This window comes from Acomys minous, assembly GCF_964271855.1.
Source record: "Acomys minous genome assembly, chromosome: 16".
NCBI classification, from domain to species: Eukaryota; Metazoa; Chordata; class Mammalia; order Rodentia; family Muridae; genus Acomys; species Acomys minous.
Window position 1 is genome coordinate 56,844,591 of NC_140498.1, and position 14,465 is coordinate 56,859,055.

Below are 14,465 nucleotides of genomic sequence, written 5' to 3' on the forward strand. Positions count from 1 at the left end.
TGGGGCCAGGAAGTGACAAGAACACTGGGGCTGTGACTGAGCTGTCTACGAGAGCAGACTGGTTGTCGTGGCCCTGCCATTGTCACTCACACTTTACTAAAATGAGAACAGGGAAATGGAAACCTCGAGTCTCCCTTGTGACTCCAGAGCAAGGCAGGGCACCCATGGGACACTCTAAGGTCAGCTGAGCTTGGAGCCTGGGTGAGGAGAGTGGTAGGTTCCAGGTTGAAGTCGGCCACTGTGGTGGTCTGGGTTAGAGCAGGCACGCATGATCATATAATTGAATGCTTGGTTCCCAGTCGGTGGGCTGTTGGCAGGCAAAGGGGGGAAGAGTGGATGTGTGGCTTTGGGCTTTGCTGAGTCTGGGAGCAGAGGAGTCTGGGCTTCTCTTGGTCACAAGCTGCCCTGCCACACACAGGAAACGGTATACAATACCTTTGCTTCCTTGTCTGCCGTGTCACGAGTTACACGCATCACACGGACAGCATGAGAAGTCCCTCAGGTTCGTTTTTTAATAAGCTTTAGAGTTCAACACACACATGGAACACAGTTACTGGAGGGGCAGAAAAAAGACCACTGTGCCCCCTCCAACTAATCCCAGAGAACCAGACCTCAAGCCCCAAACCCACCCTGACGTCACCAGCAGGTAGTCCCAACCCACGGCGAGTGAGTGGAAGCAAGCCAGCAGGACTTCCTGATTCCATGGAGAACCAAGCGTTGTTTGGCAGGTCTGCCTGCGGTGGGAGGGCAAGACTTGGTGTCCCTGCCTGGGGAGGTGGACAGACGCTGAGTTCCAGGCTGAGAGGTCAGGACCATCGCTGCCCGGAGGCAGAAGGGCCGTGGAAGAGGCTCCGCAGCTCTGGCCACCTGGATCTCGGAACTCAATTCAAGTGGGGGCACCATACGTGGTGGGTGTCTGTGATGGAGAAAGGGAGCCAGGGCCACGGGGGAAATTCATCCAAGTGCCCAAGGTCGAGGCTGATTAGGGCAAAGCTCTAGTCCACCTAATGGGGGTCCATAGATCTAAGATCGCTACCACTTTCACCACGACAGCCTAACCTACTGTACCACACTCTATAATCACATTGAACTCTGTATTGCTGAGTCCGTCCCTGCATCAGCAGGTACAGCTGCGGAGGAGGCTAACTTATAGAGAGCTAAGCAGCCAACCAGACCTGTATGTGTGGGTTGTGCCTGCTGAAAGAATGTGTGTGTGTGTGTGTGTGTGTGTGTGCGTGCTAAATTGACGTGGCATGAGCTACTGCTATGGAAAGCCCAACTCAGCATCCCAGTATCATGCAGAGCCAAAGAAAAAGACCTGCTACTTCTCTGTGTGCCTACTGCGCATGTCTCCAGAACGGGCAAGACCCCCCCACAGGAGGCCGGCTACAGTCACATGCACCAATTTGGAGCCACGGGAGGGATGGAGACCACACTTGCCTCTGTGTCAGCCATGTGTGTCCCCAGACTTTTCTTCTTGGCCACACGGCTCTTCTCATCTTGGCCACGGCCAGAGGCAGGCCCCTACCTAGCAAGTGAAGGGTCTTTGTCACATACAGGAAACAAAGGTATCATAGCCACCGCTGTAATTGACTGTTAAAGCTACGTCTCTTCTGTGGGGCATGCTTCTATCCGCAGCACTACATGGATACGTTTTGTGTTCTATTTCTACCGTCTTAGAGACAACGGCCAGTCCAGCAGCTGCTGGCCACTGACCGGCTTGCTTCACTGGGCTCCCTTGTTTGGGAAAGCCTTCTAGGGGCTGAGATGGGACCGAGGCCAGGTGCAGCCCTGGTGACCCTCCTGCAGAAAGGACACACTCTAGCACCTTTAGAACTGGCTTCCCCCCTCCCCGCCACCAGACAGCAAGGTTGGTTTCTGGAAGCCCTGACTAGAACCCCTGAGCCACGCTGATGTATGGTGATGGGGTTTGAGAGTCACAGAACCAAACTGAAAATGGGGGCGTTGCCCATGAAAGGCAATGATAGGAGGACCCGTCCTCATCCTGCGCTTGGCCGAGCGTGGCCCCTGGTCAGCACTGCTCCTTCAGGAGGGATGGGCCATGCGTGCTGGACCGTCTCCAAGTTCGTGCTCGCCCTCGCTGCAAAAGTCCTCAATAGCTTGAGGCTGGATCCCGAGATGCCATTTAAGGGCGCGCGGCGGGGCGGGGGGCGGGGAGGGGGGCGGCGGGCGGCGGGGTGGGTGAGCAAAACCAGTATTTTCAAGACTAATGAATCAGTAAGAGGAAAACATCGGCCAAACCACGTGACCCCTCCGTCCCCCCCCCTTCCCCCGCTACATTTCATCTCCTCATGATGGGAGACGTCATAATGAAGTACTGCAACAGGGTAACAGCGGCCCCACCCCATTGAGAAGATAACTGCTCCAAAGGCTTGTTACCATCTACAACTCGCTGGTGTTCAGGTTAAGCAGGGTACCACTTGGTGGCAGACAGACATGCTGTTTTGTTTTTTGTTTTTTGTTTTTTGTTTTTTTTTTCCCGTCTCTATTTTGGGTACAAATATTTCCAGGAAACTAGATAGAAATGCACCTTCATTTCCCAGTAACTCTTAGGCACAAGTTAGAAAAACTGCTGACCGTTACTAAAATATGTCAGCGCATTGTGTTATAAAAAAATGCAAGTCAGAATCGCCACGGGTGTATACCCACATATCTGAATATACACGCGGAGCAGTGAAAGGAGGGTTTTCATGTATTCAAAAGGAGCTGTTTGTGACTGACCGGAAATTCTGCTGTGAAAGCTTATCGCTCAAGAACAATTGGAGTTTTTCTCTTGCCTCTAACTACACTAAAACGTTTTTGGACACCAGACTCTGCAGCTTACACCTTCCTAAGCGCCAATACCAGGAAGGTCTCACAACAAGGGTCAGAGAGCACGCTGCCTAGAATGCATGTATGCAGCTACTGCGCATGCGCACGCCCGGGGTGGCCGCCAGCACTCCCTCAGTCGGACAGAAGCCCGAGCTCCTGTGGGTGGCAGGGTGATGTCATCTAGGCGTGGTGCTGACTCTGGCTGGAGAGGACGGCCCAGAGGAGCAGCCTCTGTACACCGGGGATGTGGGGGAGAGTTTAATGGGGCTGGTTGGGTCCCCAGTTTGGAGCTTCCAAAGCAGTTCTTCATTGGTTCGGCTCAGCCTCTTCTTTTCCTGGGTCTCTTTCTCCACGTATTCCTGGAGATTAGCATTTTCCTCAGACAGTTGTCTGCATGGAGGAGAAAGACGGTTACGGTTATGCAGAAGGCCTGCTAATGACACCCAGGCTGAGGGGCAGAGGAGGGGCAACCACGCACGGCTCACGGGTCTCCCAGGGTTACGGGAGGTGTGCACAGAGCAAAGGCTAGCGGCTGGGGTGCACGGGAGGGAGGTGGCAGGCAGTTCGGGCAGGCGTGCTGCTAGAGGCCCATAGAGGCTGCTTATAGAGACGGAGACTGCCTGTGGCTATGGCTGCCAATCAGCCGGGGATATCTTCTCATTACCTCCTGCCCTGGGTACATGCCTCTGTGAGTGAGTGAAGTCATGAGCCCTGCTGTAGAGCGGGTCTGTCTACCTGTCTGTCTGCTGGACCACAAGCCCTAGAGGGCAGGGTACGGCTCAGTTGTATTCTTGGCTGGCATTCAGCGCGGCATTTGGAAAATAGATGATTGCTCACTGTTCGCTGATAAAAGGGGGTGGGGGGAGCCAATCGTGTGTGTGTGTGTGTGTGTGTGTGTGTGTGTGTGTGTGTGTGTGTGTGATGTCATAGTGCTTAAGTTGCTGGCTTTGCTTGTGTTTTTAATAATTTTTTTTACTTTGTATACATGTTTTGCCTTCATGCGGGTCTGAGAGCCGTTTGCATGCAGTGCCTATGAAAGCCAGAAGAGGGCGCTGGATGCCCATGAACTAGAGTTACAAATAGTCGTGAACTGTCCTGTTGGTACAGTGAATCAAACTTGGATCCTCTGGAAGAGCAGCAGCCAGTGCTCTTAATCACCGAATCACCTGTCTATCCCATTTTGTATTTTAAAGAGTGATAGCCAAACTTCAAGGAATAAGTACAAATACGTTTTACAACCGGATGGGCTAAAGTCCAGAAAAGGTACTCTGAGCCAGCGCCTGCACTTGCTGTCTGAGGAAGGTGGCAGAGTACATGTGGGCATGTGAACAAGTAGTATGTAAGTGTACAAGCATGCTAGCGTGTCAGTATATGCACAAGTGTGAGCATGCGTGTGCATGTGACACACAGGAGCTTCTGTGTGTACACACGCCATGGCACATCATAGCTGCACTGAGGAGACTGGTCCAGTGGACTCTCACTAGGGTGACTTAGGCTTGCTGAACGGAGGAATAACGCGCAGCTGGCCATGGGAGCCCACGCTCTGCCTTCACCCCACTCTGCGCTGGGGTCGCGAGTGGCTCCTGATCCCTCCTTAGAAACAAGGCTCCCAAGGGAAGACCTGTAGGGACAAGCTGAGCTTCCAGAACTTTGGCGTTACCTAGCCACGTCTTTTTTTATTTTTTTATTTTTTTTAGCCTGGGGACACACCACTGATGCGCCCCTAATTTCCAGGAGGAAATCGTCCTGCTGTGGGGCGCCCCTGCTCCCCGTGTCTGTGGTCTGCAGTCACTTCTCCCAGGGAAGGGGACAGGAAGTGAAGGAGAGCCAGGGCGTGCACTAAGGGGTCACAGCCAAGAACCAGCTTTTTTTCTGATCGCTTGAGAGGCGGCAGGGGATTGTTCGGGCTGGATCCTGGGCCGTGCAGATGTTCAAGGGAAGCCATTTTGAGAAGGCCCTGTCTTGAGGATCTGGGTCACTCACCTGGTGACAACTGTGTTCTGGTCAATCCTGGCTTTGAGGTCTTCGTTCTGCTGCTGGAGCACCTGGATCTTTTCTTCCAGGATGATGTTCTTCTCCACCTAGGAAAGGGACTGGACTGGAGGGCCACCACCCCCACTCCCACCCCACCCCCGGCGGCCAGCAGCAAGCCACGCCCCCCACCTAGGAAAGGGACTGGACTGGAGGGCCACCACCTCAACCCCCATCCCCACCCCCTCCAGCCAGCAGCAAGCCACGCCCCCCACCTAATAAAGGGACAAGACTGGAGAACCCTCCCCTGCTGATCAGCAGCAAGCTGCCCCTCCCCCACCCCCATGAGACAAATGGAGACGAGATGTCCAGTAATTAACTCTTCCAAGCTGAAGGTGTGACACATCTGTAACCTCAGCACTCTGGTGGTGGAAAACGGGGATCACAAGTTTCAGACCAGCATGGGCTAGAGCAAGACCCTATCTGGGGGAGGGGGAGAAGACCTGTTCATTGAAAGTGGCTATAGAACATTGTACAAGGTGTGTGTGTGTGTGTGTGTGTGAGAGAGAGAGAGAGAGAGAGAGAGAGAGAGAGAGAGAGAGAGAGAGAGAGAGAGAGAGAGATATCAAGACAATACCTCTGAGAATTATTAATAGTAGAAGGGATATGATATTTTAATTTTCTTATTTTTGTTTATCTTATCTCATAATTTCCTGTAATGTTCACATTCTCTAGCCTTTCTTTATAGTAGCAAACAATTATTTTAAAATGAATAGCAAAGGGGGCTGGAAAAATGCTCAGCTATCAAAAAACGTGTACAAATCTTGTGGACCTGAATTTGGTTCCCAGCAGCTCATGACCACCAGTAACTCCAGCTCCAGGAAGATCTAGTGCCCTCTTCTGGCAGCACTAGGCACTACACTCACATGCACATACCCACATACAGACATGCACACAAATACAAAAATTTTTAAAAACTTTAAATAATAATAAAGAAAAATTAATCAACTGTTCATGGCTTTGGGCCAATTTCCGATTGAAGATGGACTCTTGCAGAGGTTGGTGTTTTTCAGGAACAGTAACCCTTATCTGGGCCTCAGGCCTCTTGGAGGGGGCAAAACACTGCTCTGTTTCCCTAGGCTAGTTCCCAGGAACCCAGCCGAGGACTGAGGTACAAAGCCCTTGTTATGAGCCGGATGCTCCTGTTCCTCCAGAAGAGCTTTGTTGAACCCCTCCTCCCCAGGTGCAGTACCAGGACTTGAGGTCTTTGGAGGCTCATGAAGGTGGACACCCCATGACCGAGCTCTCTGCTCCTTCTGTCACATGAGGATTTGGGGGCCACTCCACCAGGGTTGCCTTGTGGGCTCAACCACTCACTGCCTGGGTACAACCGTCCCCTTCCGAGGTTTCTCTCTTGTACTTACGGCAGCGCCAGTTGCCCAGTGAGTTGTCGGAGTGGAAGGGCAGAGCTTTGCCCAAGCCAGTGCTGCCGCCTCAGTGATGGAAAGACAGGGCAAAGACTGGCGAGGTGACAGAAAGTGGCCACCGGGACTCCTTGTCAGAAGTCCTAGCTTTGTGAGAAGGGCTTCCAGGCTCGGCGTGAGCCACAGGCAGGGAGGGGTGTACCTCGCTGAGATTCGCGCCTGCGCGGCTACTCAATGGAGCCCGCAGAGCAACTCACCAGCTTCTCCAGCTCGATTATCTTCTTCTCCTGCAGGTGGATTTGCTGGTTCTTCAACTCCAACACCTGCTTCAGGCTCTGCATGTCTTCCTCCAGGTGCTGATACGGAGCCAGGGCAATCTACAAGGGCAGGGGGTATGCGCTCTGAGCCAGGTTCCCGGCCCAAGGCACTGTGCCCCAAAGCTCCGCAGGAAGCGGCTGGCTCAGTGCGGTGCTGTCGCCCGTGCTTTCCCCCAAGTGCGGCCACGGAGCCAGCGCCTCTAAACGGGACTTCCTGAGGTAACCCAGGCTCTGAACATTTCTCCCAGAGGAGTTGATTCCTGGGGCTCCTGGGGTCTTACATATCCCACCTGGGCCGTGAGTTGTCTTCATAAACTCATGCATGCAGAGGGGGATAAGCTAAGCGGTTTAAAAAGCAATGTGGGTGGGGCCGGCTCACAAGGCTCCACCCCTAGATGAAGCGCTGTGGGCAATCCATGGTTACTAAGGGAGGGAGGAGTCGTCCCCAGGGACGAGCCCCTCTGATTGGTTATCCGGTCCCAAGCGGTGAGCCCTGATGAAGGCATGCACATGTGACCACCCAAGAGGTGAGCCCTGATGCACGTATGACCAACACTAGGCGGACTCTGCGGGTTCTATCTGTCTGCCTGTCTGTCCACACGTCACAATAATAGTCAAAGAAGAGGTAACGAGGTTGAGAGAGGGGCATGGCGGGATTGAGGGGAAGAGTGTGGCCTGGAATGATGAGAACATGGCATACGTGTATGAAACATGTATGGAACCCTAACAACAATAAACATTAAAGAAAATTCAGCGTGCTCGCTGTTTTAAAGATACTGCTTCCTATTTTTTTTAAAGGAACTCTTTTTATAATTTATTTAAATTTATTTTGTTTGTGTACATTGGTGCTTTGCCTGTATGTATGTCTGTGTGTTGGGTCCCCTGGAACTGGGGTTGTAAGCGGCCATGTGGGTGCTGGGAATTGAACCTGAGTCCTGTGTTAAAGCAGGAGGTGCTCTTAACCACTGAGCCATCTCTCCAGCCCCATCAGCTCCCTATTTTTTTATTTTTTATTTTTTTGGTTTTTTGGTTTTTTGAAACAGGGTCTCTCTGTGTAGCCCTGGCTGTCCTAGACTCACTTTGTAGACCAGGCTGGCCTCGAACTCACAGCGATCCGCCTGCCTCTGCCTCCTGAATGCTGGGATTAAAGGCATGCACCACCACGCCCGGCAGCTCCCTATTTTCTAAAAGGTCATCTAGGAGAATGACAAGTTAGAAAGCAGGGCTGGTGGGCACAAGCAGTAAAAAAGTGGGACGTCGATTTGATTTTGAATTTCAGAGAGGCAACACTGAAAAATATCCAAGACCGCTTATGGCAGTTTAGGCTTGGAACACTGGCCACTCAAGAGAAAGAGGTGGGGGTGGGGGTGGGGGGGTCGGTGGAAAGTTCAAAACCGACCTAGGCAATTTCACAAGAGTCTGTCTCAAACTGAGAGGCGGGCAGGGCTACGGCTGTGCCTCAGTGGTAGAGCAGCAGCCTAGTATGCGTGAAGGCCTGGGTTCCATCCTCATCACCATGGGGTAAAGACAGTATAACGTGTCAACGGAAGACGCCCACCCTCAACTTTTACCTCCCTCCAACACTGCTCCAGAGGTAGGAGGGTTTCTAGCTATTCCTGGAAAAAAAAATTACACTGAACCTTATAACTCACATCTTAGTTGGCCCTGACCTGTGCCGGCCTAAAGCACAGCTGTGGAAGCAGGGTGTGCAGACTGTCTCTAACTGGAGAGGAATTTACATCATGGGCACCCCAGGGACCCTGCCTGAGGGGTTGCTGAGGGCTGTCTGTGTTGGCAGAAATGGCGGGTTGCTGGAGAGACCCATGGTTAAGGTCTGTCTTGGGGAGAGAGGTTGACAGGTACTGTACACACATTCCAGACATGGTGGAGACAGCGCCCCCTGTAGCGGTGGCGGCGGCGGCAGCAGTTGGGGGGGGGGTGGCAGGGAGGGGAGCATGAGGTGGGTAGGGGGTTTGCACTTGTCCTTGGGCAAAATTGCAGAGGAAGCCAGCTCATGTCCCCACGCACTGGGTGGCCCAGGCAGCAGCCATGACTACCTCCAGCTGCTCCTCCGTGGTTTTCCTTAGAGCTTCCTCAAAGCGCTGGGCTCTGTCCCGCAGAGATTGGCTCTGGAAAGTCAGCGTGTCCACTTGGTCCTGCAAGTGACAACAGGAGATGTTTGCCCAGGGGCCTCAGGGACAGACGCTGTGGGCTGGGCAGCTGGGGATACTCAGGCCAGTTTTCACCAACCTGACACAAGCTGGGAGAAGTAATTTCAACGGAGGAACTGCCTCCATTTGATTATCCATGTGGTGTTTGCTCCGTTAATGAGTAATGTGGGCGGGCCCAGCCCACTGTGGGCGGAGCCACAACGCCCCCCTGGGCCCCTCCCCCGCCCTCCCCCACCCCCGCGCCGATGGTCCTACCTCCAGGTTCCCGCCTTGGCTTCCCTACTCTCCTCCCCAACCAAGTTGCTTTGGGTCAGTGTTTTACCATAGCAACAGACAAGCAAACTAGGATGCTAGGAGAAAGGGCTGGCCGCTCCTTCCAGGTTCACCGCGGACGCCTCCCCCTCCCTCCCGCCCTTCCCCGGGACAGATTCTTCTGACCGCAGGGCTGGACTGCTCTATGAAGGGGAGCCACCCATTCCTGTCCATTTTAATACTCGCAGTCCCTCCTCGGGGCAGCGGTCTGTATGTGCTGAAGGAAGGAAGGAAGGAAGGAAGGAAGGAAGGAAGGAAGGAAGAGACGCCTGTGCCCTCACCAGGCTCCGACGAAGGAGGCTGTCACCCAACCTCAGCCACAGCACAGGGAGCGTGCTTGCCAGGGCCTTTGAGCTATCCATGACTAAAGAATGTTCTTCCTCTACACAACGCTTACGGAGGAGTCCACGGGGCCAGGAGCTCTCCTGGACTCTTCTGGCAAGAGATGCAGCCTTAGCCTGTAATCAGCAGCTGGGACTCACAAACAAGGCGACCTTGCACAACAGCCCCACCCTGTGTTCCAGGCCACCAGGCTGCTTCCTTCAGCCACTGTGGCAGCGAGGGTCGGTTTTCACGCTCCCCTGGGCAGGTTCCTTTCCTGATCTCCTCTTTATTTTAAGAAACAAAAGCCTCCATATTGACATTAAATGCTATTGCTGGCACTTGGAGACAATGCAGATGTCTATGGGAGTTGGTGCTCACGTGAGCTAACGAGTGTTAATATCCGTTTGGAGTGGCTCCTCTGGGGAAGCACTAGGCTACGTCACCACTGCCCTCACCTTCCAGAACAGACTATAATATACCTGGTACTGCCCAAACCCGACACCACACTTCTCAGGAGTTACCTCAGGAAACATCCCTTGTGAGCCTCTCTCCCACCAATAAAGACCAAAACAACACAAAAGCCTAAACACTCACTACCCAGCTGACATCTTTCTGCCTTGTTCACTCCTCAGAACAGACCCTCGGGAGTGAAAGGTCTCTACAGCAGTTAAGACAGGATCAGATGACCATCGACCCACATTGGCTACTTTCTACCATGCGTAACCCAGCCTGGGCTCTCAGAGGGCTCTCAACAAATGGCACGCTAATAATAAGCACGCGCTGCATGGAGCTGCTTGTAGCAGCTGTTTCTCCTCCTTGCCAGTGTTAACTGAGCCCCACTCCCACCCCGCTTTCCTTGAGAAAGCTACTGGTATCCCCATTTTATAGGTAAAAACCTGAGGTTGGCAGTGGTTGCATCATTCCCTCCCAATCTCAAAGCTAGCGAGAGCCGGTAGAGTGGGGATTCGAACCTCTAACTGCCCAAACTCACAATTTCTCTAGCTGCCTAGTGACACTAGGAAGTTGTCTCCAGTGACTCCACCCTTCCACACAACACCCAGCTCAAAAGGTGTCTGCCCAGTGGAGACGTAGAGCATACGGGATCTTATGGCCGTCGGCTGCTGGAGCAGGGATGACTCGGTGACATGCTAGTCCCCGGTGTCCACATTTTCTGCAGTGTTCTCACTGCGACCCTGGATTCTTTCCTTGTGGGGCAAGGTCCCACAGAGATGACAGAGATGCCATCAAAGAAGCAGGGTTTCTGCACACATGTTACAGTCATGGCAACAACAGTCTTGCCAATTTCCAGACATGGGCGACTATGACATTTAAAGAGCCACCTTCTCTAGTCAGGATCACCCCAGCTGGGACCCTGGCTGGGCTGTCCCGTTTCCGTGGCTTCCCAGGCAGCTCCCTCGAGCACTGCAGCTATTTCTGGTTCTTCAAAGGCAGCTGTTGGGTCTCTAGAAGGCAGGAAGGAGATGCTTGGAAGACCCCACCCGGTGCCCTTGAAGACCAGGGGGAAGCCAGGCAGCTCGGCTGGCATCTGAGACCAACATCTTCCCCAGGCGACAGCGAGAGGCAGAAAGGGTGGTTTTTCAGCTCGTCCACCTCCAGGTAATAGCCTAAGTCCCTCGTAAAACTCCCAGGGTGAGCCTGGTGGTGGTGACACACACCTTTAATCCCAGCCCTCCAGAGGCAGACGCTGGAGGATCTCTGAGAGTTCGAGACCAGGCTGGTCTACAGAGAGAGAGAGAGAGTTCCAGGAAAGCCAGGGCTACACAGGGAAACCCTGTCTCAAAAAACAAAGCAAGCAAGCAAACAAACCCTCCCAGGGTCTAGTCTACCGATTCCAGCTTTCACAGCCTCCTTCTTGTATAGAACGTTCTTTTCCCACCCCGCACCCCCCCCCCCCAATCTCCGACAGAGCGAATGCCCCACTAACTTCCTTAGTGTTCGCATGAGACACAAGTGCCTTCTTGGAGCTGTTGTATTTCCCCCCTAGCTCTGTGAAGAGAGAGCCGACATGGACGGGGAATACGTCATCGTGGGTGTCTCCATCTTTAAGTACACAGCAGGCGTCAGATAACTGTTCGCAAGTGCCCCGACTAAAGAAATAAAGGAAACGCTAACCTGTAATGACAGCCGCAGTTTTTCAAAGTTTTCTTCCAACTCCTTCTTCTCAAATTCATGGGTAGACATCAGTTCTGGGAGGAATAAAGACAATACCGGATCGGTAAGTGCGTCTTTCTTTTGAAAAGCATAAAACAAGGTTGTTTGGGTAGAGGAGGACATGTGACTTCCGGTACACAAATGATGGCTAGGTAGAGGAGGACATGTGACTTCCGGTACACAAATGATGGCTAGGTAGAGAAGGACACGTGACTTCCGGTACACAATTGATAGCCAGCTACTGCAGATTCAAGATTTCCTCTGACCAGATTGTGATTTTTTTTTTCCCGAGACAGGGTTTCTCTGTGCAGCCTTTGGCTGTCCTGGACTGGCTTTGTAGACCAGGCTGGCCTCGAACTCACAGCGATCCATCCGCCTCTGCCTCCCGAGTTGCTGGAATTAAAGGCGTGCGCCACCATGCCCAGACAGATTTTGATTTTTGAGAGAAAGAAAGAAGTGTGGAGGAGAAAGAGAGAGTGGGCGGGAGGGGGGAGAAAGAGGGAGGGAAACCACACGCATGCGCTCTGCTGCACGTGTGCGCTCTTCCGTATTCGGCACAATCTTGGCCAAAAGCATCAGCCGAATGCCCCACCTTCCATAAAGGCGAATCAGTCGATTTTCTTCCATTCCCTGGATTTGCCCTCCCTGCTGCAAATCATGCTCCTGGAGCTGAGGAAGGAGCTTTTTTGAGGAGGGGGGGACTGGAGAAGACATCCTGCCAACCATGCTTGATGCTGAGTTCCCGTGGTGTCAACAAAGACATCCTGGCGGCCTCTGAGCCACACCTGGGGACCAGGGACGCCCAGGGTTTGCTTGAACAACCATCAGGCCAGAAGGAAAGGCTGATTGTTGTGCCATTTCTCAGGGGCTTTGGGATCACTGTGCCGCGTGAAAATCCTTATATCCCAACAATAGCTTACAAGTTGGGTGTTTGTTGAGCAAATGCATTGTTTCCCTCAAGATGGATGAAGCTCCTGTCCTCCTGGCCAGGCCACCCATTTGTTTCTGTGGTATGACTAGAAGAGTGAACGGGCTCCTTAATCAGCCTGGATCCTGTTCTCAGAACGAACGAGAGAGTTCTGGATACCGACAATTACCATGTGGGCTCGCACATACACATGTGCGACAATTACCATGTGGGCATGCACACACACACACACACACACACAAATAAAAATAAATCTATTTTTTTTTAAGAACTTGCTTCTTCCACAAAGGGACATCTTAGTTGGACTTGGTAGCATTGCTACAACATGCACAGACATTTTTGTTATTCTGTTCTGTTGCTGTAACATAGCCGGTGAGGCAGCCTAATTTTATAATGAAATAAGGTTGTTTTGGCCCATAGTTTTAGAAGTGGTTCAGTAGCCAGCTTGCTGGAGTGAAGGCCCTGTCTATACTACAGCTGGAGTTTGTATGTCTCCTGCCCAAGGTCCGTCTGTGAAAGGGCAATGGTGGTGGCACCAGTAAGAGGCGGTGGTGTCTCGGGCTGGAGAGATGGCTCAGTGGTTAAGAGCTGCTCTTCCAGAGGTTCAATTCCCAGAACCTACATGGTGGCTCCCAACCATCTGTATTATGAACCAATGCCGTCTTCTGGTGTATATGAAGACAGCATACTCATATACATAATAAATAAATACATAAATATTTTTTACAGAAAGAAGCAGTGTCTCATGGGAGGTCTGCCTATTCTGCCTCTCTCTCTGTTCTCTTTGGCCTGTTAAGTGGCTTGGCCCCAGGACCTGTTCTTTCTATGATGCCTTCCCATAACCTGTAGCAGCAGAGCCAACCAATCACAGATCAGAACGCCAGAGACAGTTCGCAAATGGTTTCAGGTACATTCTTACAGGGAAGAAAGGTTGGCTAGCACAGAGTGTGTGCAAGAAAGCAAGGACATCACACACGGGAAGCCAGAGACACTGGTCTCCCCGTCCCGTTTGAGGGTGCATCCCAATGACCTGAGGACCTCTTGCTGGGCCCTACCTCCCAAAGGCTGCATTGTTTCTCATCCTGTCACAATGGGGAGCAAGCCTCTGACACATAAACCCATCAGAGGATTACAAGCCACAATTAAACCCAAAGGGGGACAGCAAGAACCCGTAGACTTGCTGGGCGGTGGTGGCGTAGGAGGCCAGCTTGGTCTACAGAGAGAGAGAGTTCCAGGACAGCCAGGGCTACACAGAGAAACTCTGTCTTGAAAAACCAAAGGAAAACAACAACAACAACAAACCCCAACAAAACCCTAAACCAAAACCAACCCACCAAATAAAAGCACGTAGACTTAAATTTGCTCGGTGATGATTGTGGACAAGGAGTGAGAGCTCCAGCGATGCTGCTGTGGCCTTAAAGGCATTGCAAAGCCACGTAACCTTGTCAAACCATTTGCAAGAAAAGGCCCAAGTTGTCTGTGGCACTAGCAGGATGGTCCCCAAGTCTGACTCTACCTTGACTCTGTCACCCAAAAAGCTCTACAAAAACACCTTGTCCTCATTGTGTGTGGAATCAAGGCTGGTAAGAGTCTCCAGAAATTGACTCAAGGTCCAGAAAACTCCTTTGGAGGAGAGAAAACAGCTGCCTGGATTCATGAGGTTTTCCACATGGGGCCGGGGCTAGAACCTGGGGCCTACTGAACACTTGCCAAGCCTCCCCAGCCACGCCTTGCTTTCTATTTCTTCTTCTCATAGGAATGAACACAAAGGAGGCAACAGAAAGACAAAAGGACAGAAAAGACGGAAGTGGGGGGGCACGTGGGGGGAGGAGGGGAGATCTTTTGTTCTGCTGCCAGAGGGGTTTGGCTTGCCCGCTTTGGCCTGCTGCACACAGGCTGGTGGGTACCTTGGACTTTGTGGTCGTGGTCATCCTGCAGGATGGTGATGGCAACTGTGTGGTTGTTTTCCATCTCCAGCAGGGCGGCCTCGTGGCTGGCAGTGATGTCTTCCACC

General features: G+C 52.4%; 1 protein-coding gene across 3 annotated transcripts in view; it reads right to left on the reverse strand.

The window, feature by feature from the left end:
- Positions 1-494: 494 nt before the first annotated feature.
- Positions 495-14,465, reverse strand: part of MTUS2 (microtubule associated scaffold protein 2) — a 250,065-nt gene continuing 236,094 nt past the window's right edge. For 2 of the 3 annotated variants that reach the window (XM_084760994.1, XM_084760995.1), the window contains 6 exons: positions 14,359-14,464; positions 11,485-11,558; positions 8,602-8,700; positions 6,485-6,604; positions 4,816-4,913; positions 495-3,222 (listed from right to left, as the gene is read on the reverse strand). In XM_084760994.1, the coding sequence (XP_084617120.1) occupies positions 3,009-3,222; positions 4,816-4,913; positions 6,485-6,604; positions 8,602-8,700; positions 11,485-11,558; positions 14,359-14,464 (711 nt within the window). In that variant the 3' untranslated portion in view covers positions 495-3,008. The remainder of the gene's footprint in view (positions 3,223-4,815; positions 4,914-6,484; positions 6,605-8,601; positions 8,701-11,484; positions 11,559-14,358; position 14,465) is intronic. The other variant, XR_014775270.1, reaches the window with a different exon arrangement.